Source organism: Pteropus vampyrus, unplaced genomic scaffold (assembly GCF_000151845.1).
Source record: "Pteropus vampyrus isolate Shadow unplaced genomic scaffold, Pvam_2.0 Scaffold27, whole genome shotgun sequence".
Classification (NCBI taxonomy): Eukaryota; Metazoa; Chordata; class Mammalia; order Chiroptera; family Pteropodidae; genus Pteropus; species Pteropus vampyrus.
Genome location: NW_011888808.1, coordinates 9,981,416 through 10,008,380, shown reverse-complemented (window position 1 = coordinate 10,008,380; position 26,965 = coordinate 9,981,416). Strand labels below are relative to the sequence as shown.

Genomic DNA, 26,965 nt, shown 5'->3' with positions numbered 1-26,965 from the left:
TGTAGAACATTCCATATTCGTGGTTCTGATGGGCCCCTTCATCAGCTCAATTTTGATGCTTATCAATCTCAAATATTTGTGAAGTGCGTCCTCCTGCCACAGGGGGAACTGTGGTGACAGTAGGAGGGCCTGCAGGGCCTGCATTGCACCACCCCCCGGCCCCCCCTCCTGTCCTTTCACAGTCACAGAGCTGGGAAAGGGAAAGTTAGGGCTTACTCAGAAAGACACTAGAAACGCCTGCTCCTAGTAGGTGATAGTTTGTAATGTGATGTTGGTGCTGATAGAAGGCATTCCCATTCTCAGAACTGTTTAGGAAAAAATCCTGCCACATACTGATGAAACTTACTGATATTCTCATAGATGTTACCACATCAAAAATAAACCTGGTAGAGAAGGCAAGGGAAAGCTTTTAATTAGTGGTCAATGCGGAGAATGGAGCTTTAGTGAGATTTTGGTACTCAAAATGCTCAGTGCCCCCCCGCCACCGCCACCGCCACGTTTTTCTGTCCCACGAGGATGATACAGGGAAAGCTGGGCTTTGTTTCCCACCTGCACCACTACGCTAGCTGCCTACATGGACTTCCCCATCCAGTCTGGTCCTGCTGCATCCGTTCTCTATTGTAGTGGCTGCGAGAGCACCTCCTGTATGTATCTGATCACCTTGCTCCTGCCTCAGTGGCTCCCAGCTGCTCTCAGTACGGGGAACAGAACTTCATGAGTGCTACAGGGCCCTTTATGGTTTGACTCCTGTCTAAATCTCCAGCTTTGTGTATACCCCTCTGGCCATACTGAACCCCTGCGGTAGGGCCTGTGCAGTCTCATGTCTGGAATGTTCCTTTTGCTTCTAGCTGCACAAGTGAGTTACCTCCCTTTCATCTGTCAGATCTCAGCTCAGGTGTCATATATAGGGAGCCTTCCCAAGACGAGGTTGGATCTCCTTGTGAGAACTTGCATTGAACTGTATGCCTCTCTTCACAGCACTTCCTGCAATTGTGAGTTTATTTTTATCTGTATCACCATTTGATTGTTTCTGCAACCTGTCAGCTCTGGGGAGTCAAGGACACTGTTTCTGTATAACGACATGAATACCATGATAGCCGCAGAACCAAGTGCAGTGCCTGGTTTCAAGAGGGACTCAGTAATTAGGAGAGAATGAATAAATTAACGAAAGCCCCCTCAGTAGTTAGAGGGGACTCCAGTCATTTTGGATGAGAATAAGAAACTGAGTGTCTACTTCACTGTCCCGCAAGGTCAGAGCCGGTTGACTGGAAAGCCCTTCTCTCATCCCACCTCCCCGGTATCAGATCTTAACTCTAGGATGTATGTAACAGAGGGACCTAGGAATGACACAGCCACAGGAAGACACTGCTGCTCCGGTGTTGTCGCTTTGAGAGTTTCCTTACCCTAACTAAGGCTGTGCCTGAGCAGATCATACAACTGTCTTTGAATGAAGTCATCCTGTATTTGGAGGGGCCGTTTACTTTGTATTCTGAACTCATCTTAATGACTAATGACTGCTGTCCAGGCAGGGAGGGCTGCGTTTGTAGACAATGAGAGTCTCACATGGACCCACCCGAAGTTCATTGAGACAGGAGAAGACATCTCTACCTCCCTTCACCGTTGCAGAGCTGTCCCATCTCTGTGCAATCTCCTTTCTTGAGTGACCGTGTGGTATATACGCTAATATACTTGGTTCTGATATTCGTGCCCCTTCCTCCACCTCCCGGTGAAAGACATAGAGAAAATTAACTGGTTAACCAGCATTGTGAAATATTCAACCTCACTAGTAAGAGGAGACGTGAATTTATTTCAAAGTGACTTGGCCTCACCCCGGCTTTGTAGAATGAGCTGAGGAAGGAGCTAGGAATCTGGTTTAAACAAACCTCATGGGTGACTCTTGTAAAGGTTGAGAAACAGTGATCTGTTTGTAAGTTGCCATCTAGAGCAGTGCTTCTGGTTTCCAGTCCAGCCAAGTCACCTGGGGATTCTGATTTTATAGGTCTGGGGTTGGGCTTGAGAACCTGCTTTCCTTATAAGCATCCAGGCGATGCTGCTGCATACTTGAGTAGCAGGATCTTCTGGAACAACAGCTTTCATCTTGATTGCTCACCTAGAGGGCTTTTAAACTCCTGGTGTGTAATAGTTCTGGGATGGAGGCTGGACACTGGCACTTTTTTAATCTTTCCCCATGATTTAAATGTGCAGCCTAATTATTAACTCGTGGCTCATCCTGTTTTGTCTGCGCCTCCCTTGGATTATTTTGAAATAAATCCCAGAGTGCATCCCATTTCATTTATAAATATTTCAGTATGCACCTCTTGGAATTAAGGAATCTTTTTATAAATATAACCATAAAACCATTATCACAACTTTCAAATTTAATATTAGCTCCTTAATATCATTCAGTACCCAGTGTTCAGATTTCCCCCATTGTTTTAGAAATTTTAAAAACAATTTATCTTTCATCTTTTTTATCTATTTTATAATTAATCAAGATTCAGTGAGATTGATATTTTGCAGTTAATAGGTTTCCGGAGTCTCTTAATCTATAAATCCTCACACCATCATTTATTTCTTGTAATTTTTCTTTTCAAGAAACCAGGCCATTTGTCTGATAGTTTCCCATAGTCTGGAGTTTGATGAGCACATCCCCATGGTGATGTTTAAAATGTTGCTCCATCCCCTATGAATTGATTCGATTTAACTGCTTGCTCACATTCAAATTCTCATCTTTTCAACTCAGAAAATTCATCTTTCCTATGACCTAATACTTAAGAGATTTGCTTCACACATGCAGCATGCACACAAACACCATATGATTATTTTCATTGTAGTTCTTACATCACAAGTACCTTATTTCCTGCAAGGCTTTATTTCAGGCTCTTTGAGTGAAAGATCTTCACAGCTTCTTAGTGATAGAACTTAAGTGAGTTTCTTGTTAACAGAAGCTTGAATTTGCTAACTAGAGGATGAGATGTTATCCCTGTATATCTCTAATCTCTACAACTCTGAAAACCTATCTTTCCCACATTCCTTCTGAAAAGGTTTGTTGTTTTTATTTTATTATTTATTTATTTTTTTTGACGCCTACAGCATCTGGTATTCCTAGGTGGTCTCCCATCCAAGTACTAACCAGGCCCGACCCTGCTTAGCTTCCAAGATCAGACAGGATCGGGCATGTTCAGGGTGGCATGGCCGTAGACAAGGTTTGTTATTTTTAGAACCTAAATTTTCCCATGTAGGAGCCGAAGTTACACAGCTTGGGGTCAGGTCCTAGCTCCACTAATGCTTACTAGTTGTGTCACCTGGGAAGGGCCTTAGGAGTGCTATGGCTCAATTTCTTTATCTCTAAAGTGGAACTAATAGTACATACCTCATAGTGTTACTGGGAGGATTAAATGAATAATTCATGTTAAGTAATTAGAACAGAGCCTGGTATATAATAGGCACTTGAATGTTGTCAGAGCACTTGATAAAATGGGCAGTAGTCATCATAATTACTGGTTTTCATACAAGTCAGACTGAGCAACTCACGTGCTTATATCGTCCCTATACGATGAAAAAGATCACTCCCAATTTTGGAATTCATAAACTTTTAGATAACAGATTCCAGTCCTCATTCTGTGGATGAGGGCACAGAACCAGAGAGGTGGGGTAATTTACCTACCTTTACACAAAATCAGAGACAGAGCTAGGATTTGAATTCAGATTCCTGACTGATTTGGCTGGAGAGAGTGGATCTGCATTGGTTCTTAACAGGGAATATTGTCCGTTTCCTACCACTCCGCTTAGCTTCTTCCTGTGTTCATTAAAGTTGAGCTTTCATATTTGGCGAATTAACTCTAATACTAAAACTGATGACATCTCTTTCTTCTAGGTTGCCAGCGTACTTTGTCGTCCCCACCCCTCTTCCTGAAGAGAATGTGCCACGCTTTCAGGGTCATGGCATACCAGTAAGTGCATCTGGAAACCTTAACAGCCTTGGATTGCTCATCAGCCCATCTTGGCAAAGTGTTCTACTTAAAGTCTGTGGCTTTGGTACTAAAGAGTTTGTCTTCAGTCCAAGAGTGATCCAAAAATATCTTAGGGACTCCCCAGAGGAGTCTCTTAGACATGACGCTCCCTGGGACAGAGTTCTAAAGTTTTCACAGACGCTCTGCAGTTCTTAGCAGAGACATCTTTAAAAAGCTTTAAGAGGATTACAGATACGTCTGGTGTTGAGAGCCAGCCTGATTTAACACCTAAATCATTTTGAGGCCGAGCCAACCACTTAAAAGTAGGGTTTAAGATACTTTTTGGCCTGCATCATTAATCTTCGAATGGGCGTGGCTGTGTTTTTTTCTGGGAGACAACAAGGAGAGCTTACTGAGTTTTCACAGAATAGACCGGGATGGGAGCCATATTTAGTGTGTCACTGATCAAAGAAAGCAAGACTGGCAGTTACTCCAGTTTCTAATGGACTGTTGGGAGTTGCCAAGCCTGCAGGAATTTAGTGAGGAATGAGAATTACAAATAAATGCTGTGCACATGGCTGGTTGACCAAAAAGGTCACTACTGTATTGTAGGTGAGATGTGTAAGTGGGGGTCACATGCCCTGGCTGGGCAAGTAATGAGTGTGGGCATTGCAGTGAACCAGAGACCCTGTGCCTGGTGGAAGGGGCGGCTGCTCTGTGTTAGCAGGTTCGTGCTATGTGGAAATATGGACCTGGTCTTGTCAGGTGTCCTGATTTCTCAGAGCAGCCAGAGATAGGGATTTTTACCTGAGGTTTCCTGATTTCTAAATGTATTCATTTGCTTCAGACTTTTTAAAAAAATCATGTCTTTGGGCCCGAGTTGGCTCATGTCCATCAGTTTGCAACCTTTGACTTAGAGCAGTGGTCCTGAAACTTCCTGGTCTCAGGACTCTTTACGCTCTTAAAAAGTATTTAGGGTCTCAAAGAGTTTTTGTTTATGAGGTTGTATCTGTTGATATTTGCCATATTAATATTAAAGCTAAAACGTTAAAATTTTACTTTAGGAAGAAACTCATTACATACTAACGTAAATAACATATTTCTCTGAAAAATGACTATATTGTCCAAAATGGAAATAGAATATGTTTTATATTTTTGAAAATAGAAGATACCTGCATTCTTTTATCTACTTCTTTCATTCAGTCTGTTATGATATGTTGGAATTTGGTTGAAGTACATAAAGAAAAATCCAGCATCATACAGATGTGCATTTGGGAAAGGAAGAAATATTATATTGCCTTTTCTGATAATTGAGAATATTATTCTTTGATGGTACACCAAAAAATTGATAAGTGGTACTTTCATAAAGATTAATTTGAGAACAATAAAACTTTTTATTCTCTGCTAAATTAAAATTAATTGATCTCTGACTGGATCTTAAAATATGCATGATTTTCTATCATCCAATGGTCATTTGGAAAATATTAGTCCTCTAGGTAATAGAGATCATCCAAATATTGACATGTTTCCTTATATAATATAAAAATAACATTTAATTAACATCACCCCTGTCTCATCAGAAAAGTCTTTAAATATTGAGAAGCTGTTCAGCTAGAGGCTGAGGCTAGTTTACCAAAGTTCTAATTTTTACTTGAGAGTTTAGTTTTTATCATTGGCAACAAGTCGTCAGTTGTTTTCTTTGAAGTGATAGACCCACTTTATTCATTTTTCCCTAAGAATGAATGTGTATGCTAGTTACCAAAGTCTGAATGTCCATAGTTTCCCTGTCAGTTATTCTTTCAATTCCACAAAAAAGCATCTAGTTTAGTTCTTAATTCAGTCACATAGGTGCTTTTCCTTAGAACAAACATGGTACTTCACTGTACTTACCTCCCATTCCATCACACAGAATACTAAAAGGGCATGTAACGGTCAAGATTAATACAATAATAATTTTAGTCCCTCATTGAGGACATCGTCAGGTGAAACAGAATGTATTTTCTGCACGTGCATGGCAGTGAAGAATGCAGTGGCCCGTGCCGTTTGGTAGCAGGGCCTCGACTGGTGCTAAAGTGCCGGCAGTTTCATCCGCCAGTGCCATTGCCCATCAGTGCAACTGTCAACGCAGAGCAAAAGGCACATTACGTCTTAGTATTATTGTCAGCACACCTGAAAGGACACTGGGTTCCACTTCCTGGATCTGTAGACCGCTTTTTGAGAATTGCTATTTTAGAAGAATAAGCATGAGGGTCCTCAGCCTTTCACAGATGAATCTAGGAAAAGAGGGTGTGCTCTGCAGGAAGACACGAAGATGAATCGTCTGCCCATGTGGGAGCTGGCTAAGGAACATTGCTATAGATTATACCAAACGACACAGCGTACTTAATGGGGTACCCAAAAACTGCTACCTTGCCTTGCTTGGGCCCTTGTCTGCTCAGCAGTCTGTTGTTTAATTCCTTTTAGTTTCTGCATCATTCTTCCCTGGGGGCTGCTGCAAACATTTTTTCATTCTCTTTTTAAGTTTGTGATACCAGTCTTTTTTACTCTTGGCAACGATCTTTTTCCTCTAGTGGGATCTTGGACAGCAAGCGACAAGACCTCAACTTTCTTTTTTTCCTACCTCCTTTGGTTTCTCTCTATGCTTCCTCTTCATCTCAAAGCCAAATCTCTGCCTGGACCCTTGGTCCCATCTACCCTTACTTTGTCTGGAACCTGCTTCCGTCAGTCCTCCCCCTTCTGCGTGTGTCTTTCCGCACATTCTGCTCTTCTTGCAGCATCCTCAGGCCTCCTCTAACCTGAAAAAGCCCTTCCTTAAGAGTCAAGCTGCTGTCTCTTTCTTCCCTGTACTGCTAACTGTACTTAGAATCTGTACTAATTTTCTGTTGTTGCGACTACTCCTTCTTGCAGCATGACTTCTCCTCCCCCCGTTCTGCTAAGTGACCCTCCAGACATCATTGAGCTTTTGTGGCCCCTGCTCTCTGTACCATCACTACGGTTTCAACACTGATTACGTCCTCGCTTTTCTTGCCTTTTAAATTCCTGTATTGGCTTTGGAGACACTGCGGTCATGGTCCTCTTACGCCCTTAACAGCGCCTTTCCTTACGTCCACTGCTTTCTAGCCTCCAATTTTACATGTTCCTCTAAAGCTCTGTCTTTGGTTCTATTAAGAGAGACACTGTAAGATGTATGAAATAATAATCTCCCCCCTCTTACTTTTTTTAGATAAACAAACTGTGCTTCTTGTCTGTTGTCAAGTCATTCATATTAAAAATCCTGTGGCCCTTTTCCCAGACAGAAATTGTACGTATTACAATAGGGGAAGATGAGTGCTTTTTGCTAAATCCTGTGAGAATCTTTCTCTGACCAAGAATTTCGCTTGTTTCCTGTTTACTGTTTTAAATAGAGGGTAGTAAGAGAATTGCCCCATGGCACCTCAGCTAAGCTGAGATGGTTATGTTCGTGCCCCAAATAGCAAATGAGTTATGGTTAAATACCACCAAAAGCCACCTTTTCTGCCCCAGGAAAGGAGATAAAAAGGATTAAGAACACTTAATTTCTTAGAACTTGCCACCCAGTCATGGCTAGGACTTTCTCTCCTTTCATCAGAGTGAGCTGCACCAACTAGGGGGGCATTTAGAAAATTGCCAGAAGACTAAAAACTGTGGTGATTTCTTCACACTGCTTAGCATGACATTGGGAAAGGGAATACGAGGACAGCAGAGAGGGCCCTTTGAATTGTCTCCGCGTTCTAACGCTTCCGCCTCGTTATGAATCTTAAAGTACCGCCAGGCCCTCGGGGGGAGTCAGCACTTGTTGGCAGTTTCGAAGCAGCTCTGTGTCCCTCTGCCCTCGCTCCCTGGATGGGCTCGCATCTCTTCCACGTCAGCTGGCAGTCAGCTGTCATTACCAGAGCTCCAGCCCTGCCTCCTTCTCCTCAGCTACATAACCCTCATCTTAGGTGCCTCTTGAATATCGTCACATAGATGTTCTGTTGGCACTAGACATCTAACATATCCAGTACTGAATCCATCATCTTCCCCTGAAACCCTAAACTGGTTCCTCTTTCTGACTAAGTTTAGTAGAGTATCACCTGGATTGTGTGCTGGTCTCTAGTCTCCCGGCCCAGGCTGCTGCTAGCGTATCCCATGTGTGGTTTATACATTAGAGAAGAATGGCAACAACGTGTCCCCTTTGGGAAGCTGAGATCTTCTAGTTTTACCTTTGAGCCAGGGCCAAGTGCAGGGCAGGGGATTGGCTTTAGCCAGACCTTTGTACGGGACAGAGTTTACAGCCGTATTCACCTGTCTCAACCAGCTTCGCCCTCTCCTCCATTCCAGGCACCGCAGGCAGATTACTTTGCCCTAGGACCATTTCTCTTCTCCATTTGTTCCTGTGAAACAGAGCAAACAAAACTATATCTAGAAAAACCGAAACTTGTCACCTATGCTCATTCACACGATTTCTTCCTCCTCTGCCCTCCCTTTGTTGTTTCTTGAAATTCTCTTCTGTGGTTTACCACCTTCTACTTTACTATATTTGTAAACTTATTTCCCTTTTAGAGTTTCAGCTCCTTGAAGGTAGATGTACAGTACCTCAGCCCTCTACATCCTCCCACAACCTAACTCAGTGCCTTGCACGTGTCTTCTCATTTCAGTATGTGTTGAACAGCCCACTTTCTGTTCTGTTGTGAACTTTCTCTCATGACAGGAGCTGCCCGCTTTGTGCCATCCGGGCAGAGTACGGCCTTTAGAGTCACACTGTTGCGGCTGTCTGTGAGTTAATTCATGCCAAATCCTGACATGAGAAGCTGCACTCCAACTATAGCTACTGTCCTAAAAGTATTAATTATAACGCTGTTGTCGTCACGTAGGTTCCCAGCCCTAAAGCCAAGTTCAGAGGTATATGTTAGACCATGAACAAGTTTGAGTGTGTCTGCCTAGACCTGTTTTGTTTTTTAAGACTAAATCAGACTTTTTCATTGCAGGTAGCTTTCATTGGCTTAAGAAAGTTGAATATATCCAGCCATTTTGTACTGAAGCTATAAATTTTCCTGTATGAATTTAAATGCTAAGCTTACCTGTTCCCTGTTGGATTGTGTGTATTATATTTAGAAAACCTTTATTCCCCTCTGCAGATATGGTGTTGGTCCTGCCACAATGGATGTGCCCTTCTGAAAATGTCAGCACTACCCAAAGAACAGGACGATAGTATTTTACAAGTCCAAAAGAGCTTCTTGGATGGGTCAGTACTGTTTAACATTTTGTTATTGTTCAGCTCAGTTCTTGTTTTCTGAGAAGCAGGGAACAGTTCTCAGTAGTACGTGCATTTCTATTTACCTCTGATAGCTTAGTGCTTGGGAATACAACTTAGAGTGGTCATTTGAATTACTTTGGAAGGAGTCAGTATAACGTAATCATTAAGAGTGTCAACTGCATCGTTTTTAGAGGTGCTGAAAGCATTTAGGGGGAAGTGGCACGATGTCTGTAATGTTAACAGTTGTGGAAACTAGGTCATGGTATATGTCAGTGTGCTATTTTCTAGTTTTCTGCATGTTTGAAAATTTTCAAAATAAAAAGTTAAAACACCGAAATAGATAAATTAAAACAAAAGGAGTAGACTTTGGAGTTAAATTGCCTTGGTTCACATCATGGCTCGAACAGTTCGTAAACTTCATAATCTTGGGCCAAGGAGTTCCAGTCCACACACCTCCACCTCCACCTCCGTTGAGTGGGACTGGTGGTGCCGTGGTGGCAGCCTCGTCGGTGAGCGTAATTGGGCGGGAAGCGGGGGGTCTTCACACAGGTCTCGGCACATAGTGGGTGCACATAGGAGAAATAAGCTATTTCTAGTTCTTGTCCGCTCTTGTAATCTCTCGTTATTTTTTGATACCTAGAATTTACAAGATCATCCACAGACCACCCTATGAACTTGTCAAAACTGAAGACCTTTCAAGCAACTTCGTATCCCTGCAGGACATCCAGACTGCATACTCTAAATTTAAACAGCTGTTTCTGATAGGTGAGAAGAATGCTGAGCAAAACCTTTCTGTCAAATGGGGAGAGACATGCCGCGTGGATCAGGTGAAAGTTGGTGCCTTTTCCCTGGGTTCCTTCTGGTAGTACGTAGAGCTTCACGGCTGTCAGGGTTGACGGCATGGAGTGGAGCCGGCCGCCACTGCCTCGCTTCCCCCTCGATTTTTCTTCTGCCTTTTGCCACCTTTCCCTTTCTCTCCTTCCCTCAGCACACCGGTTGCCCGGTGGTGAGCACTGGGGCTTCTCTGTTTAAAAGTCATAGACTTGTACAGTACGTGTAGTCACTGGCTTGTTTGCAGTGATTTATAAAGTGAATGATCTGTTTGTTTTCCTCGGTGGTTTATTAAATGGACTCCTCTTCCAAGTGGAAATATTTTCCTTTTTTTCTCCCTGAATGAATATATATACAACCATGTAAAAACAATCAGAAATGAACAAAGTAGAAAATGAGATATGCCCATCCCAGCCACCCCCAACTTCCCTGCCCAGGCTACCCATGATGAACAATTCAGGACTCGAATCATATTTAATACAGCTCAGTTGGCTGTTGCGTCTCTTCATTCTTGAATAAATCTTTACCATCTGAGATTTCACACTTACAGGTCGCTTTTCCTAACTCAGACCTTTAGCCTAGCAAGGCCTAACTGTTAATTTCTTCAGCCAACATTTACTGAATTTCCATTATATGTACTAACTATACGAGGCACTGGAGAGAAAAATGAATACGACACCAAGAGAGAAAGAAGTGTACACGTCTAACTAAAAGACACTGATGTGTTATAAAGTAGATTTCTAAAAAGTAGGGACCTGGTGGAGAGCGTAAGAAATTTTACTGGTTGATACAAGATCGTGATTCTCCACTTTGTTTTCATCACCCAGGACTTAGAGGAGTATCTGCCTTTTCATTGGTTTGAGGTTGCAGCTTTGAAATATATTAGATTTCTATAAAATGCAGGCTCTCTGTATCGGGTGGGTTAGGGGATCGTGTGATGGTTTGAAAGATAAATATATTTCTGTATTTAGGATTCCAGTGGGAGCTGAGTCTCCCCCTTGGGCCTCTGTGGCATCAGAATGTATCCTGTTGGGTTTTCCAGTTTTAGGAGCAGCAGCCTGAACGTCAGTGATTTCTGCCTGAAGCTTGTTATTCTTCTTGTTGCATTTCAGGGTGGATTGTGGCTCTGATACATATTGTAAGGACACTTTTTATTTGAGCAATAAAAATATGTTTTTGACTACCACACCCTTCCAGGGGCTTACAGTTCAAAAACTATTTCAGCTTAAGTTTTCAAATGCGCTTTACTTAAAACAGAGATTTGTACCTGGATTTGCAGTTTAATCTGGGGCTGTTCATCTGAACAGCATGGTTGAGTAGCACAGGTTTTTCGTGGCAGGCATTGGAGGAAACCACCTGAATTCTTTACTCTTTTTTTCTTCTTTCAGATAACAGTACCGAATTTTGGGACACAGATATAAAATGGTTTTCTCTGTTGGAAAGTAGCAGCTGGCTTGACATAATCAGGTATTTCAAGCCAGTGTTTTGCTTGTGAGATTTATAGTTTTCTAATTCAAAGTAGTAAAGCAAATTGACAAATTTAACTATTTTATATTAGACAGTTAAATATTCTTAGATCTGTTCAAGGCTCAGCTAGATTTTACATTTGTTATTTGTTTATGTGCAGAATTTACAGACATGCTACCCCCTCACAAGGAGATCTGCTCTCGACTATAGTCTAGGCATTGAAAGACAGTGAAAAAGAGGGTGAGGCAACCCAGAATTCTGAGGCTCAGTGCTGGGTCTCCACAGGGGCATGAGAAGGGGAGGGATGCCGTATTAGAAGAATTCTGTGTCTTTCGTGTATATTATCGATTTAAAAATTTTTTTAAATCATGATTAATGTCAATTAGTCATTTGGGTTTTTGGAATTAGGTTTGAGATTCCAAGAGCACAGAATTCTAATCCCTCTCCTACTTCATATTTTGAATAGTTCCTCTCTGTTGCCATTAAATAGAGAGAGCGAAGGGAGGCACAGAACAGAAGTGATTACGGGGTGAGAGAATAGCCCCAATCCTGAGATACGCTTGAGGAAAGACGGGAATTCTTCCGTGTACTAGCTCGGCATTCCCCTCAGTTCTGCCGTGAGCGCTGCGAAGAGGAGCTGCAGCCTCCACTCTTACTAACAGATATATTTTAAAGAGCCTGCTGCGTGTTCCGTAATTTGAACATGTTATTGCAAACTGTGATAAGTGTTATAAAAGAACCTTTTTTGTGTGTGGGGCAGAGAAGGTTGAGCGTCTCTAACCAGATAAAGAGGCGGGGGTGTGGGTGGGGGTACCACTGCAGGCAGAGAACAGCGTACGTGAAACCCCTAGTTAAAAGCAGATAAAGCAAAGCTGCCACAGTGACAACAGTCTCAGAATAGAGCATCTAGAGAGAGACATAAGGTTTTCTGGGCATATTGGGTCTTTTCAGCTACACTGACCATTTGGCAGGTGACCTTGAATTAAACAATATGCACATGCAGCACAGTCTCCAGATGTGGGCCTTTATGGCTCATACTAGGACTCACCAGCAGGCTCAGGTATGAGTTCTCCTTGAGGGTTTCTAGTTCAGAAATCACCTAGGAACATTTTTGCATCAATTTTGGGCTTCCTTTTCGACAATTTCAAGTTTCTAATAGGCAGATGAGTGTCTTACAGTATCTGAATAGTATAAATGGTAATTTGGAGGGTTTTAGCAAAAGTAAGTTAGACAACTAAAGATCAAGTCAGACTATCTCTAAATGTCTTACTGTTTCAATACCAAGCTCAAGAACTAATGCTACTTTTTCTTGTCTCTCTCCCATTTAGACGTTGCCTGAAAAAAGCAATAGAGATTATAGAATGTCTGGAAGCACAAAACATGAATGTTCTTCTTTTAGGTAATATATTTAAAGCACAAAGCTTGGTTTCCATTTTCCTTCCCTTGAGATTCAGTTTCTGTAGATACAGCTCTGCGCGATTGGAATTGTCTTGTAAAAAGAATGAACTAGTGTAGAAATCCTTCCTGTTCTCTAGCACTCTGACTTTGGAATCTTTTGCATTGGATTTCGGGTGTTACAGTTTAAAAATAAATTCTTTACTTGGAACTTGGCAGAAACCCAAGAAGGAATTAATTGTTTGGTATCTTTACCAAAGCTCACATTTCCTAATGTTTTGAATTTTATATTAACTCAACTTGGGTTAAAGTTAAGATCTTTGGATAACCCCTTTCATAGAAAGAGACCCATGCATGGTTTAATTGTTATTTTTGTGTTTGTGTTCAACAGCCTCATGCAGTTGCCATAGAAACTTTGTGGTCTGTGATTTCCTTTTCCTCAGTGGGCTTAACCTGTTGTACGTGACGACAGGACATAAACATTCAGAATTTGTAAAAACAAATGTAAACCACCACACAACAAAAATCATTGCTGGAATTGGTTAGATTTGAGCGAAAATTATGTCTGCTGTTTAGAATACTTTAGGTTTCTTATAGCCCTAGGCTTCAGATTAAGTAGATCTTTCATGCTTTATTACCCCCAAGCTTCTTTCATTTCTCTGACTGCTCCATGACTGCAGAGATTTAGATTTTGTGGGCAGACTGGAAAATGTGTCTGTCTGCTGCTTCTGCACCATCTGATGCTGGCTCGCTGGCTTAGATTTTAATACATTTATTGAGCACCTACCATGTGCAGAGCTCTATACTTCTGCCTTCTAGAAGTGTACAACCCAGTGGGAGGGTTGGCTTGAGCAGGTTATTGAAAAAGACCTAACCAACAATGACAGAACAGAGTGCTGAGGAACTGGTAAAAGGGAGGAGGGGGTCTGAGCGGTAGAAGTCCCCAGGGCCAGACTGCGCTGAACACAGAGTTGTATGAAAGGAAATCCAAACCTTTGGCCGACGTACCTGAGATGCCACTTGCTCCCAGATGGACTACTGAGTTGCCTCTCATCTGAAATCTCACTTTCTAGTCCCTCTCGCTATTACCCATGGGTGCACTGACACCCTTCAGATGCAAGAAAGAAGAGTCCCTTAAAAATGAAACCTGTTTCGAAAACTGATAGCAGAGAAAGACAAAAATTAAAATCTGTTTTTTTAAAACCTATGCATTGCCATAGTTTAGGCTTGTTTCCTGGAGGAGAAAAAGTGACACAAGCTTAAGTCTGGCCCTGTAGTGCTTCAGGGTTATGGCATCAGAATGAGACTCCGAACTGTGTATACTTCCCTACCTGGAATCCGTTCTTAGTTTCTCTAACCCCGATAATACCTGCACTGTCATCCTCATAGCCATTCTAAAATAGCAACTTGAGTTGCACTTCTTTTTGTAAAGAGGAAACCCAGGGATGTTAGACCCTGACTTTTATCAGGATCTTAAAACTAAGATGAATGCATCGGTGTAGATGTATGTTCTTATTTGCTGTAAGTCGTGAATATTTAATAAGTATTCAAATGGCATTGTCATCGTATGGGTTTTGTACAGTACACTCCAGGGGTGGGCCGAGGAGAGCTTCTCTATGCCAGGCAAGGAAAGAAATGGAAAGAGCCATGGAGCTGAGAATAAGAGAGCATGTTGGTGCAGCCCAGAAATATTCAGCTTTCTCCAAAGCAGAGGTAGTGGAGGAATTGAGAGTGGAGGAAAGGAACTCTCAGGTGAGCCTGATAAGCAGCTGAACCTTGGAACAGTGAGTTCAGTGATGGAGACTTTGACACAGCAGCCCGAAAGGTTTTGAGCTTGGTCTCTGGAGCCCAACAGGTCACCATTCTGTGTATGATCCAACCTCATCGTGTGACACATCTGGACGCTTACATGCTGACAATGGATTTGCAGTGCTTTGTTTATTCGTTCAATGAGCAAATCCATATTTAGTGCCAGTGTATGCTGGAATCTATATTAGGCAGGCTAAAAGCAGTTTGTGTCTCAATCTGAGAACATCACCTTTTTTCATTGCCCCTCGCCTATAGGGAATTAGAGCTTGACTGTCAGTAGCAGACCTTGGTGTTGGGCATCCTGTTAACTGTGCCAATGCGAGTGCGCTTCATAGCTTTTAACATTTCACATCCTCCTTCCTCTTTGCGCTGCTGGTGGGGCCCCTCCTAGAGGAGAACGCATCCGACCTCTGCTGCCTCATTTCCTCTCTGGTGCAAGTGATGATGGATCCCCACTGTAGAACCAGGGTTGGCTTCCAGAGCCTCATCCAGAAGGAGTGGATCATGGGCGGGCACTGTTTCCTGGATCGCTGCAACCATCTACGTCAGAGTGATAAGGAGGAGGTGAGTGCCCTCATCACAGACTTTCAGTCATGGGTAGGAGTGCCCATCTCTTATTTATTCTTGTCTTCAGATATAGGGTTACTGTTTGCAAAGTGCACACTGCACAAGCTCGGTAGGAAGGCCGTGATCTGTTCACCGCTGGATGACTGAATGCTTTAACCGATGCTGAAACCCTTCTCAGAGGAGAGAGATTAACAAGTGTGTTCAGAGTCTTCTCTTCTGAATTGTGTACACCAGTGTATCTCTGTTTCATGGTGGGAGTAATATTGATTTATAAAACAAATTAACAGTTAACTCAGTGAGAGAGACTCCTACAATTTCTGCTAAGTTAGTCTTTGCAGAAAAATGAATAATCAGGGTACAGGTTTCCTGTAGAAAATTTATAATAACACAAAGTAAATTTTCCCTGCACAGAAACCTTTTCAAAATAAAGCATAGCGCCCTCCATCACCAGAACCTTAGCAGTTGTGTACGTTTGCAGTGTGCATGGTCTCTTCTGCCTTCTGGCTGTGTGAATTGCTCCAGGCCTGGGCCTCTGAATTCAAGCACAGGAGTATTAGCATTATAGTTCAGTTAGTGAAAATGAGTCCCCCAAATTGTGGTGTACTGCTTATCTTGGCTATAGCTGTACAAACTCCACCGGTTGCATTATTAATGATTGTGCAAGGAAAAATTAAAACAGGAACTTTAATTAAATCGCCTGCAGAGCTCCCTTATGCTAGTAGCGTGACTCGTGGTTTTTCTTACTCCAGGTAATAAGCATGTCTATCTGAAGTGCTGAACAGCTTGACACTATGTGCTGTGGGACTAGAGAGCCCTGGCTCTTGCCCTTACGGCCTTGGGATGTTGGTCAGAGACCAGGCCTCTCCTAGACCTGGAGGTTTCTTTCAGGTCCAGTCTGTGCTCATCTGTGTCCCATTGAGTCTTGGAATGGACTTTGCCTTTCTGAGAAACTAATTTGAAAGGTCGATGGGACTCAAATAATATGATGGGCGGAGAGAGCTGATACTGTGTGTGGAAGAGTGTGTTTTGTATCTTGAGAAAATAGAACTGACGGGCACCATGTCTAATGGAGAAAGAGTCCAAGAGAATTTCTCATCTGCTGTTCACCCAGCCCTTGGAGAAGTCATTCATACTTTCTGAGCCCATTTCTTTATTATTTTTTTTCTGAGCCCATTTCTTTAACAGCACTATGAAGTTCAGATATTTTTCATTCTTTTTAATGGTATTGAACATAATATGAAGTGTGAAATAAAATTACAATATAAATATTTCTTAGTGTCTCAACATCGACATATTGGAGTTTTGAAGGAAAACTCGGTGATCTGATTTCTGATGTCATTGACACAGCACTGGACTTTGATTCGGGAGCTGGATTCCCAACTCATGTCTCTCTTGTGAGCTGTGTGTAAGACCTTGGCCAGCCTCCATACGGAGAGACTGTAACATGTTGTCTTATTCACCTGACAGGGTCACTGGTGATTCAGAAGGATAAACACCTTGTGAATGACTAAGCACCCTGGAAAATACTATCTGTGCTAATAAAAGTTGGCCTCTGGGTAGCTAGTAAAGGAGGCTATCAATTAAAAAAATAGGTTTGTGAAAAAATTTTAGAAACATCTGCCTTCTCTTCTGTCCTCTCTTTTGGGCTCTCATTATGAAGTAGAGAAGGGAGTATTAACAAAATTAAAAATAATTAAGTATAGTTTTTTTTTTGTTTTTTGTTTTTGGTAACAAAATCGACTAAGGAATTCTTTTGGGGGGGAATAACATTTCACTTAATTGGGATTCAAAGTTCGTGTTCTCTAGCATCATATCAACTGCAAATGCTCATCTGTTAATATTGACCAATAGTGAGATTTTACATATTTCATCTTAGAAATGTCACACAGATGGGCACTGCCAAAGTTGATGTTCATCCACAAGCGTGTGGTTTCATCTTTATCGCTTGGGATGGCATGGAGTCTGCTGTGTCGTCCAGAGACTGTGGTGCCAGTCGCAGGTCTTTCCCAACTGCCGAGATGGCTGCCCCTGGAACTCGGGCCGGCTGGCGGGACCCTTAGTGTCTGCTCGGTAACATTTATCTTGTTTTCACATAGGTTCCTGTGTTCCTGCTTTTCTTAGATTGTGTCTGGCAGCTGGTGCACCAGCATCCCCCGGCATTCGAATTCACGGAGACTTACCTGACTGTTTTGTCAGATAGCCTATACATACCTATTTTTAGCACCTTCTTCTTCAATTCGCCTCATCAAAAAGATACTAACATGGTAAGAGCCCCTCTTAGGAATCTGTGTCTCCCAAGTAGGATGCAGTAAGATCGGTGATAAAAAGTGAAATTGATTCAGTACTGACAATGTCCTAGGCCCTCTTCTTTGCTTTCTGGGTATTGATATTTAATCCTCACAGTACCCTCTGAGGTCTGTAATATTATCCCCGAGGAGCTGAGACACAGAGAGGATAAGTAACTCTTCCATGGTCACACAGTAAATATTGGAGCTGGGGAATTAAACAGAATTAATGAAAGACAGACCAGATGCCTTCCCTTCTATTTGCCTGATGTGTGGTTCACTCTAAGGGAAATGGAGACGAGGCAGAGCAGGGAAGCTGGGCTCGTGCTTTCCATCCTAACTGACCTCCGTTAATGTCTCTGTTGAGGCCCTGCCTCCAGGGGTTTAACCTTAACCAGCAGTGCTCTGACCAGCCTTCCGCAGGCCCCAGGGTTTGCTTGGGCCAGCCCTCTGGGAGAGGTTTTGCAGAATCCCGCAGAAAAGTGGAGGATGCAGAACCTGGGCTTCCGGTCACACAGCCCCGGATTCAGATTCCAGCCCTGCCGCTCACCAGCTTTGTAACCTCAGGCAGTTTGAATCCAGTTTTCTGAGCCTCAGTTTCCTCAAATGTAAAATGGCAAAAATAATAGCGACTTCGTAGGTTGCTGTGCAAGTACCCAGTACAGTGGCTGACATATGACCTGCTAGAAAATAACATGTCCTTCATCCCTCCCTCCTCCCCACCCAGAGCCTCTAGCGAACAACCACTGACAGCTGCAGTTTTTAAAAATGAAGTGCCCGTGAATGCTCTGTCTGGGCAGCACAGGAGCGCCCTTCCCGGGGCCGGTGGAGGTGTGCGTGTGCTCCCTCAGACCTCCTTGGGAGCCGTCGTGACCTATGCTTGTTTTGGCAGGGCAGGGAAAGCCAGGAGACACAGAGCAAGCCTTTGAATCTGCTCACCGTTTGGGACTGGTCTGTGCAGTTTGAACCCAAAGCCCAGATGTTGCTCAGAAACCCTCTTTATGTGGAAAAGCCCAAACTGGACAAAGGCCAGCGGAAAGGAGTACGTTCTAAAGTAAGATGTTTACATGCCTAACCTCCCCTTCATCTGCCCAGAGGCCCCCATGTATGTAAGGGTAAAAGTCACATGTGGATTCTGGAAACAGTCTGCAGAGTCGATATTTGTGGCAGGCAAATTGTCAAGGCCCATGAGAATTCTTTGCCCGATGAGATGTGGCCATTTGCTGAATGCCACTGGGGATGCTGCTCCTGAAATGGTCACGTTTGGGATCATGTGTCTTACCCCTGCCCGAGTGCACGGCTGGTAGAGAAGGGACCATCTCTACCAGCCGTGCACTCGGGCTTTTCTCCATCTGTACCAGTTTATGTCTTAAATAGCAATATTATAGAAATATTTATAACTATAACCTTGTGTGTCACGGCGTGCAGTCTGGCATGACGCCCCTGCTCTACTGTTGTAATGCAGAAGCAGCTCCGGACAACACGTGAGCAAACGGGCATGGCTGGGCGCCTGCCTGTGTAAAACGCCATTGGTCAGGTTTGACCTGTGGGCTGTAGTTTGCTGACTCTGCTGTAAACCACAAATGTTAAATTATTTGGGTTTCCTTTCAGATATTTTTTCTTGACTTTATTAGTTAGTAAAACCCCAGAGTTTCTGAGGTGATCCATGATTTACATGGCATTTCCTGGCTCTGTCTCCTGGCCCAGTATTTCTGCCCCACAGACTCCACACAGAGGAGAGCAGTGGAGTAAATCCCAAATCAGTGCGTGCCACTGCCTTTTCCATGGCCATACTTCTGATCCCTCCTCCCTTTGAGAGGTTTCAGGAAGCCTGGCTAGTTCTGGTGCGGGAGGTGGCTCCATTCTAAAGAGGCTTGGGGAACCAGATGAGCCAAAGCCAGAACTTGCAGAAGATGCCAGCTGCTGAACAACTTAGAACTGCCACTTCGTCATTTTGAGGGTCCTCGGGTCCAGGGTGGATGTTCCTGCTCTGGTTCAACCTCTTTTTTTGCCACCGAGACCGGAACTCTCTGAGCTCCGGAACAGCTTGGCCAAAGGTTAGTTTTTCTTCAGTATGCTGTGCCCCCTGGTGGCTGCATGCATGCTTCCTGTGACAGCCGAGTTAGGATCAATAGAACTGCCCTAGGCCAGCAGAGACAGCGGAGGCTTAAGTTCTTATTTTGTATGGAAGGAAGCTAAGGCTCCTCCTTGTAAGAATGGATTTCATCTTTGCCCAGATCCAGGTTTTTTAAGTGGCCCTTCTCCTCTTAGGTATGAACAGATGGCCTAGACTCTATGAGCTGACTGGTGGGAGAGGTTTGAGCCAGAGTTGGGGCTGGGGCAACAAGGAACTTGGAAGCTTTTGAGATAAGAGACCAGATGTCAGGCTTGGGACCCCTTGCTGAGTGGACGGCCAGCCTTGGAGATGTTCTGCAGAGACTGAAGAGGCTGTGGCTGACCAGCATGACGTGCCGCTCTGTGAGTTACACTGGAGGCCGTGAGGTCTGCTCAGGAGTGTGATCTCAGCCTCTGCTTCAGGTCTTGACCAGGCTCCAGCCGCAGTGCTGGCTCCACCTGGCCCATCTTGCACACTCGGCTCACTTAGGAGATGGAGAGAAGGGGCAAGTTCTAAGACAAACAGAGTTCTGTTAGGAGCCCACACTCTGGAACCAGACTGTCTGTGTGGGAAACCACCACTGGCATTTGGTAGCTGGGGCCTTGGCGGATTACTTAACCTCTGTGCCTTAGTTTCCTCCTTTGTAAGATGGGGCAATAATAGTGACTTCGAGAACTGGATAAGTCGATGCATACAAATCACTGAGCATAGGACCTGGTGGCAAAAACAGTGGCTCTTAGGTTCCACCTGCATTCCTAACTCCCCGCCCACCCGACTCACCTTGGTCACTAGGGAGAAGAGAGGCCGGCTGCTGACTCGGCCTTCGATTTTCCCATCCCCGGGTGGAAGGTCCGCAGTCCTAGTCCTCTCTCAGTTGTGGTGTTGTGGGTGGCTTTGCTTTCTTCTGTACATTTTTTATTGTTATTTCATATTCTGTAATAAGATATTTCCTTCATTCTATAATGAGGAAATATTTCCTTTATACAACCATTGGCAGAAATGTGTTGGAGAATTATAAGTCTAGCCTGAAAACAAAACTTTCATCCTTATTTCAGATGGGTACATCGGGAGCAAGAGTTGGGGAGAAACAGCTTCTCCATGTTTTTTACCTTCGCCTTTGAGCACTGGAGATCCCCTATATCCTTCTGACCACTCTGCCCATCTTCACAGCCCTTTCACAGTACACCCCAAAATAAAAAACCTCGCTTTGGCGGCAGATAAAATTAGTGAGGAGGAAAAAAAAAATGTAAAAGCTCTCACATTTTCTACTCCATGCAACTTGTCAGACAAGAACATCTGGCCAGTTTAGCCAGTTCCTCAAATTTCTTTTGTTCCCACCAGACTCTGTCCAAAACAATCTTTATGACTTAGGCTTAAACTAAGTCACTGGATGCCGGGTGCCTGAGAAGCTACAAAGTTATTTCATTAAAGGGATAGGATCTTCAGGTTATCGCAACTGGTGTTTAGAATATTGTAGACACTAACTCCCTCAGGTCCTCAAAGAGGAGACGTTTTGTTCCCTTCAAAAAATGAATAGGCAGCACCTCCAAACTCCCCTAAATCATCAACTTACCTTAAGTTAAAAGTACTTGTTCTTCAGAAGTACTGGGTGCCCCGTGGTGCTGCCGCGACGGGGAGGAAGGGGGTTGGAAGCTCCTTCTCCACGTCGCTGCTTGCCTTTCTGCACCGCGCCGACTGCGCCTGGTCTCAGCCCCTGGTTTCTAAATACAGTGTGCACCTGACATTCGCACCGTGGACTAAATAAGAGGCCACCTTCCTCTCTGTATGGTATTTCATTTTAATGAATTTGCATTCACATGGCAGTTCTGATGTCTCATGACTTGTTGAAGCAGGATTATGCCCCCTTTTTCTTGGGAACAACTGTGCTCTCAGGCTAACCAGAGATATTTGTGTTTTCTCTCAAAGCATCAACGACAGCTTTCTTTGCCACTGACCCAATCTAAGTCATCTCCCAAAAGAGGATTTTTCAGGGAAGAAACAGATCATTTAATTAAAAACCTTCTGGGCAAGAGAATTAGCAAACTAATTAATTCTTCCGATGAACTTCAAGACAACTTTCGAGAGTTCTATGACAGTTGGCACAGCAAGCCCACTGACCACCATGGTCTGTTGTTGCCCCACATCGAGGGGCCAGAAATCAAAGTCTGGGCTCAGCGTTACTTGCGTTGGATTCCAGAAGCCCAAATCCTGGGTGGTGGCACAGTGGCCACCATGAGCAAACTCTTGGAAATGATGGAGGAAGTACAGAGCTTACAAGAGAAAATCGACGAGCGACACCACCGCCAGGAGGCCCTCCAGGCAGAGGCACCCTCCCTGCTGAGGAACTCTGTCCGCCTGTCCTCTTTGTTTCCTTTTGCTTTGCTGCAGCGACATTCCTCTAAACCTGTCTTGCCCACCAGCGGCTGGAAAGCTTTGGGAGATGAAGAAGATCTGGCCAAACGAGAAGATGAGTTTGTGGATCTAGGGGATGTATGACTTGTCCACCAATTGTGAAAAAGGAATTTTGAAGACTGGGACAGGGGTCAAACTCATTGACCTAAAGATTGGCCTGTCATACTGAAGCTTACTGCTGGGAGGGAGGGCCATTAGCCCATGCTCTGTAGGAGGAACCTGGGCCTTCAGGAAAGAGCTGGTTCTCATTTTTTTTTTTCATGGTCCCAAAGACTATGCAATTAAAACCATATCTCTAGTATTAATTGAAAGGAATTACTACTTGACCCGTAATAGAATTGCCACTGTTATCTGATGCATAAGTATTATACAGAATCTGCAGTAGCTGGTTTACTACTAAAAAGGGTTTTGGTAAGATATTTGTGGACTCGATCTTTTCTTCAGATCCTTTCTGTGCCAAGATAATTTATCCAGTCATTGCGAATAGTCAGTGTCTCTCTAACCCACTTCAGTTTGGAGCAAGTTTAGCTTTATGTGATGTGTGTGTGACGTATTGAAAGGTTCAGATAGAGGTGTTGAGATGTATGGCATTCACTTAAACCATAGCACTTTGCCTTTCTACGTTCTCTTGCCTGTAGAAAAGCTGGAGAAATTCCACCTGCGTCACCCATCCTGACGTTTCAGACCATCCTCCCTCCTGCAGAGACCGTGTCACTTAGTGTGGGGTGGTCTAGCCAACCACACTACGCTTTTTTGCATGCTTTGGCCTCCAGGTCTCTCTCTGCCTGCTTCATACCACTTGCCACTGTCCCTCCGTGCTGCCCGCCTTGGCGCACATAATCCCAGGATCTTGCTGCTAAACCTGTCGGTTAAACCGGGGGACTCCCTTCGGTCTGCCCTGAGGAGCGTCGTTCTGGAGGCTCTCAGTGTGTTTGCAAGTAACTGCTTTGCCTTTTTCTAGTAGCATGCCGAGGCCTCGGAGCATCTGAGACGGTGACCCCCTGCTGCCAGCCATCACATGGTTTCCCTGCATTTTCTGTCACCTGACAGACTGATCAAGATCACTTTTGAACGTGGCTTTCTTAGGGAAGCAGTTACGCATAAATATCAGAATGGATGGTAATCATATAGTACCTCAGAGATTTAAAAAGCCATAGAATAAACTTGACTATGCCTGGTAACCTTCTTGGGTCTGCTGTCGAAGTAAATGATCTATATTTTTAAATAGAAGAAAGTACACTTTGTAAGGACCATTGTTTTTTTTTTTTTCATTCTCAATGGAATCCTGTTAAATCCTACAAAAAGAAGGGATTGAAAACAATCTATTATTAGAATGTTTCAAATCGAATGCCTTTTATATACATTTACTCTCCAGTATAGATCCCAATTTGAATATTACATGTGTAAAAACATTTTCAGTTGCTCGAGGGCACTAAGAAATGTTGAAACGTTGACAAAGAATATTCTCTGTTTGCACTGAATCATCCTATGTACGAGAGATTGCTTTGCTGTTCTCCCATTCCATGTTGATGCATGAGCCAGGCTGGTCTGTTAAGCTAACCAGAGAATGAGGGGAGGGCAGGATTCATGCATTGGGGGCCACACACATGTCCAGTCTCGGTTGCCTTAAGAGTCTCACAAGGGAGGTCTTTGTTAGGCTTGCAATAGGGATTTTTAAAAATACACTAGCTCATTAGCTACCTTCACATATGTTCTGTGGGCCTTCTTAAACTAGCACTAACCTCCACTTCTCCGCCCTCAAATTGCCTCCCAAATACACTATGAGCTAACTATTTTTGTTACTGTATTATAACATGAATATTTATACAGTAGCCTCTTCAGTCTTAGGATCTTAGTAATTTTCATTCCAGAAATGCCTGGTATGATGCTTTCCACTCTACAAAGTATGATTTAAAGGCACAAGGTCATGACCCATGTCATAGCAGTTGAATGTGCATTGAAATATTTTTCTATGATTTTTTTAAAAAATTACAATAGAAAAATAAGCTGTTATAACATGAGAGGTCATGACAATTTATGTATTTATATTTGAAATCAGATTTCTATAACCTTGTATTTGTGTACAGGATTCTCAGTGGGTTTATATATTGTGACATTTTTATTCGAGATTGAAATGTGGATTATGCTTAATGGTAAAAACCGAAATGAGACCATTTGTTTAAAATGCTGCACTGTGCAAGTTTAGAAATGGACATTAATTTACTGTATATAATATCTTGAGTTTGTTTATACCTCCAAGTTTTTACACTGAAGATAAATTAGCTTTACATTCAAAAGTTTTTTTTTTTTTTTTAAAGGGAATAAGCTGTTAGGCTAAATCTGTATAAGTGTGCTTTTTTCTGGATGTACAATGAAAGTTTATACTTGTATCTCACTGCATCATATCTGATTGCAGAAATTAAAGCACAATTTACAAACAAGACTGTATTCGGTGTGGTTGATAAAACATGGAATAATTACTTTCACCCATTCTGGTGTATGTGTGTGCGGTTGCTTGGTGATGGGAAACCAACCGACCTGAAATTTTAAATATTTAAATATTTATTTTTGAATGGCACCAAAAATAAATGTTTAAAATTTCAGGTGGCAATAAAATACTACAAAGAAAAATAAAATAGGATAAGAGTGTTGGAGTGACTAAAGGAAGATAGTTTTTTAAGTCCCTGAAATTAAGTCATTGCCTCTTTGCTTTTGTGGGGACATATAAAATGAGGATTCTATTATTTTATCGCTGGAAGAGTTCTGAGTTCAATTAAACCATGGAAAAGAAAAAGGTTTCATTTTTCTTTGCAGGCACTGGGTGAGATGGTGTGAGAGCAGTTTTCCTAACTCGTTTTGTTGGACACTATATTGAGACCCGTGACTTGTGTTTGTTGGGAGAAGTTCCATTTCTCTGACCTTTACTACCTGCAACCCTTTCAGCGAGGACAGGAGAAGATATCCCCTCCCCTGCTAGTCCCCTGCTTATGTCACAGAGCTGGCTCTGAGACATCCCCGAAACTTAATAAGCTCTCATTGCTGCCACATTCTCTTCACGTGTTTCAGTTCTTCGATATTTGTGTTGAATTCCCAAGTAGTAGTTAGAGCCCTAGAGATCAGCAGATTCTCATCCTATTTTCCACATTTGTTTAATGGCTCTTGGACTTTTGGTGGACTGTCTCTCCTGAGTTTGCTTGTTCCTTGGTTTCCGGGTGAGGGCAGTGGGAGGACTGAGGGGATGTAAACAGTGGGGCATTTTCCATCTAATGTGAAACAGGATGGTTGGGGACGAACTTCTGGCTCCTCTGCCTTCCTGTGTAACCTTGCATCCTGGAAAGAGCGTAGGGCCAGGGGAGACTGGACTACAGCTATGAAATCCTGCTGGGCACTAGAGCATTGCTAAAGCTGACTCCGGGGTAGCACAGAGTGGGGCTGAGCACCCAGGAGCACCCCCTCCCCACGTAGGGACAGGGTCCTCAGTGACCACAGCCTTCCATGTATACCCTTCCAACAACCTCCCCAACACGTGTGTGCACACACACCACACTGGGGTGGCAGAGGCAAAACTGTTTGCACTGTGGGTTCCAGTATAACCAGGGATGTGTCCAAGAGATTACTCATGAGTATGTTGATAACCAGGCTAGCCCTGGGAAATACAAAATAACTTAAATGTTATTTATACATTGAGGAGGAGAGTGGTTTTGTATCTTTAAAAACAGACATGTTGGCCTGTTCTGTGGTTCAGGCCCAGGTTCTTTTCTTTTTAATCCTATCACACTGTCTGCCTTTAGCAATTCAAGGATACAGATTGTATAATCATATGGAAGTATCTACAGTAGCTTTTTGGCCTTCTTTTAAGAAAAGCTTTCTAGTTTGCTACCCAGTCCAGTTTTTTTAGTTACTTTTATTTTTAACTTAGATTTGATTATTACTTTTATAAAAGGTTGTGTGGCTTTTTTTTCCTTTTGAAATCCTGAATGAAGGACTTCCTAGATAATCGTCACAGAGGCTTGCGGTCAGGTGACTATACACTTACTTATCCCAGCATCGAAGGCACAGTGCGTGCCATTCTTGGGCTGGTAAGGAATGCAGGTGGACCACATTTTATTCCTCAGACTGGTCTGTGGACCTGGGTTTGGAGTGCTACTACAGCTATTTGCAAGGAGAGTTGAACACAGCCTATCTCCAAACTAGGGTGGAAAACAGTCAGTAGAAAGTGCCTGGTGTGGGCACAAGAATGCTGGGAATGGACGTAGAGGAATGTTCTGGAATGGTGGTAGTCTATATCTTTTTTTTTTAATGCCTACAGCACCTGGTATTCCTAAGTGGTCTCCCATCCAAGTGCTAACTAGGCCTGACCCTGCTTAGCTTCCGAGATCAGACGAGATCGGGCACGTTCAGGATGGCATGGTCATAGACAAGATATTCTACATCTTGATAAGGGTTGGGGTTTCGCAGGTATGTGCCAAAACTCAAAGTACATTTAAGATATGTGTTTCATATTATTTAAGTTTTACTTTATAAAAAAATATTAAGCAAATACCGACCTCTAGTTAATGATACTGCCACCAAATTGTGTAGGGAGAAGTGTATTGTCGTGTGCAGTTTACTTTGAATGGCACCAAAAATAAGATGGGTGGATGGATGGATGGAGGGATGGACATGGCTAGATGTGTGACAAAGCATGTATAGCAGAATGTCAGATATACGACCTAGAGCTGCACATGGGGGAGTATGGGTATTCATAAAATTCTTTGAACTTTGCTATGTTTGAAACTTCATGACGTTGGAAATTTTTAAAAGTAATCCTTCAAAAATTAATTATAAACACAGGGAAAAGGTATATGGGAGTGTATCAGTACTTTACAGGCAAGAG

The 26,965-nt window shown here is 43.1% G+C and overlaps 1 protein-coding gene and 2 pseudogenes across 2 annotated transcripts in view; 1 reads left to right on the top strand and 2 right to left on the bottom strand.

Moving 5' to 3' along the window:
• MTMR12 (myotubularin related protein 12) overlaps positions 1 to 24,532 on the top strand; it is a 63,694-nt gene extending 39,162 nt beyond the window's left edge. Inside the window, exons 8-16 of one of the 2 annotated variants that reach the window (XM_011356451.2) lie at positions 3,878 to 3,953; positions 9,089 to 9,195; positions 9,848 to 9,972; positions 11,427 to 11,505; positions 12,834 to 12,904; positions 15,101 to 15,273; positions 17,373 to 17,540; positions 18,454 to 18,603; positions 21,604 to 24,532. In XM_011356451.2, the coding sequence (XP_011354753.1) occupies positions 3,878 to 3,953; positions 9,089 to 9,195; positions 9,848 to 9,972; positions 11,427 to 11,505; positions 12,834 to 12,904; positions 15,101 to 15,273; positions 17,373 to 17,540; positions 18,454 to 18,603; positions 21,604 to 22,173 (1,519 nt within the window). In that variant the 3' untranslated portion in view covers positions 22,174 to 24,532. Of the gene's footprint in view, positions 1 to 3,877; positions 3,954 to 9,088; positions 9,196 to 9,847; positions 9,973 to 11,426; positions 11,506 to 12,833; positions 12,905 to 15,100; positions 15,274 to 17,372; positions 17,541 to 18,453; positions 18,616 to 21,603 lie in introns of both variants that reach the window. The other variant, XM_011356450.2, reaches the window with a different exon arrangement.
• Positions 3,085 to 3,203, bottom strand: LOC111737498 (annotated as a pseudogene).
• Positions 24,533 to 26,389: 1,857 nt separating the features above from the next.
• On the bottom strand, positions 26,390 to 26,508 carry LOC111737525 (annotated as a pseudogene).
• Positions 26,509 to 26,965: the final 457 nt, after the last annotated feature.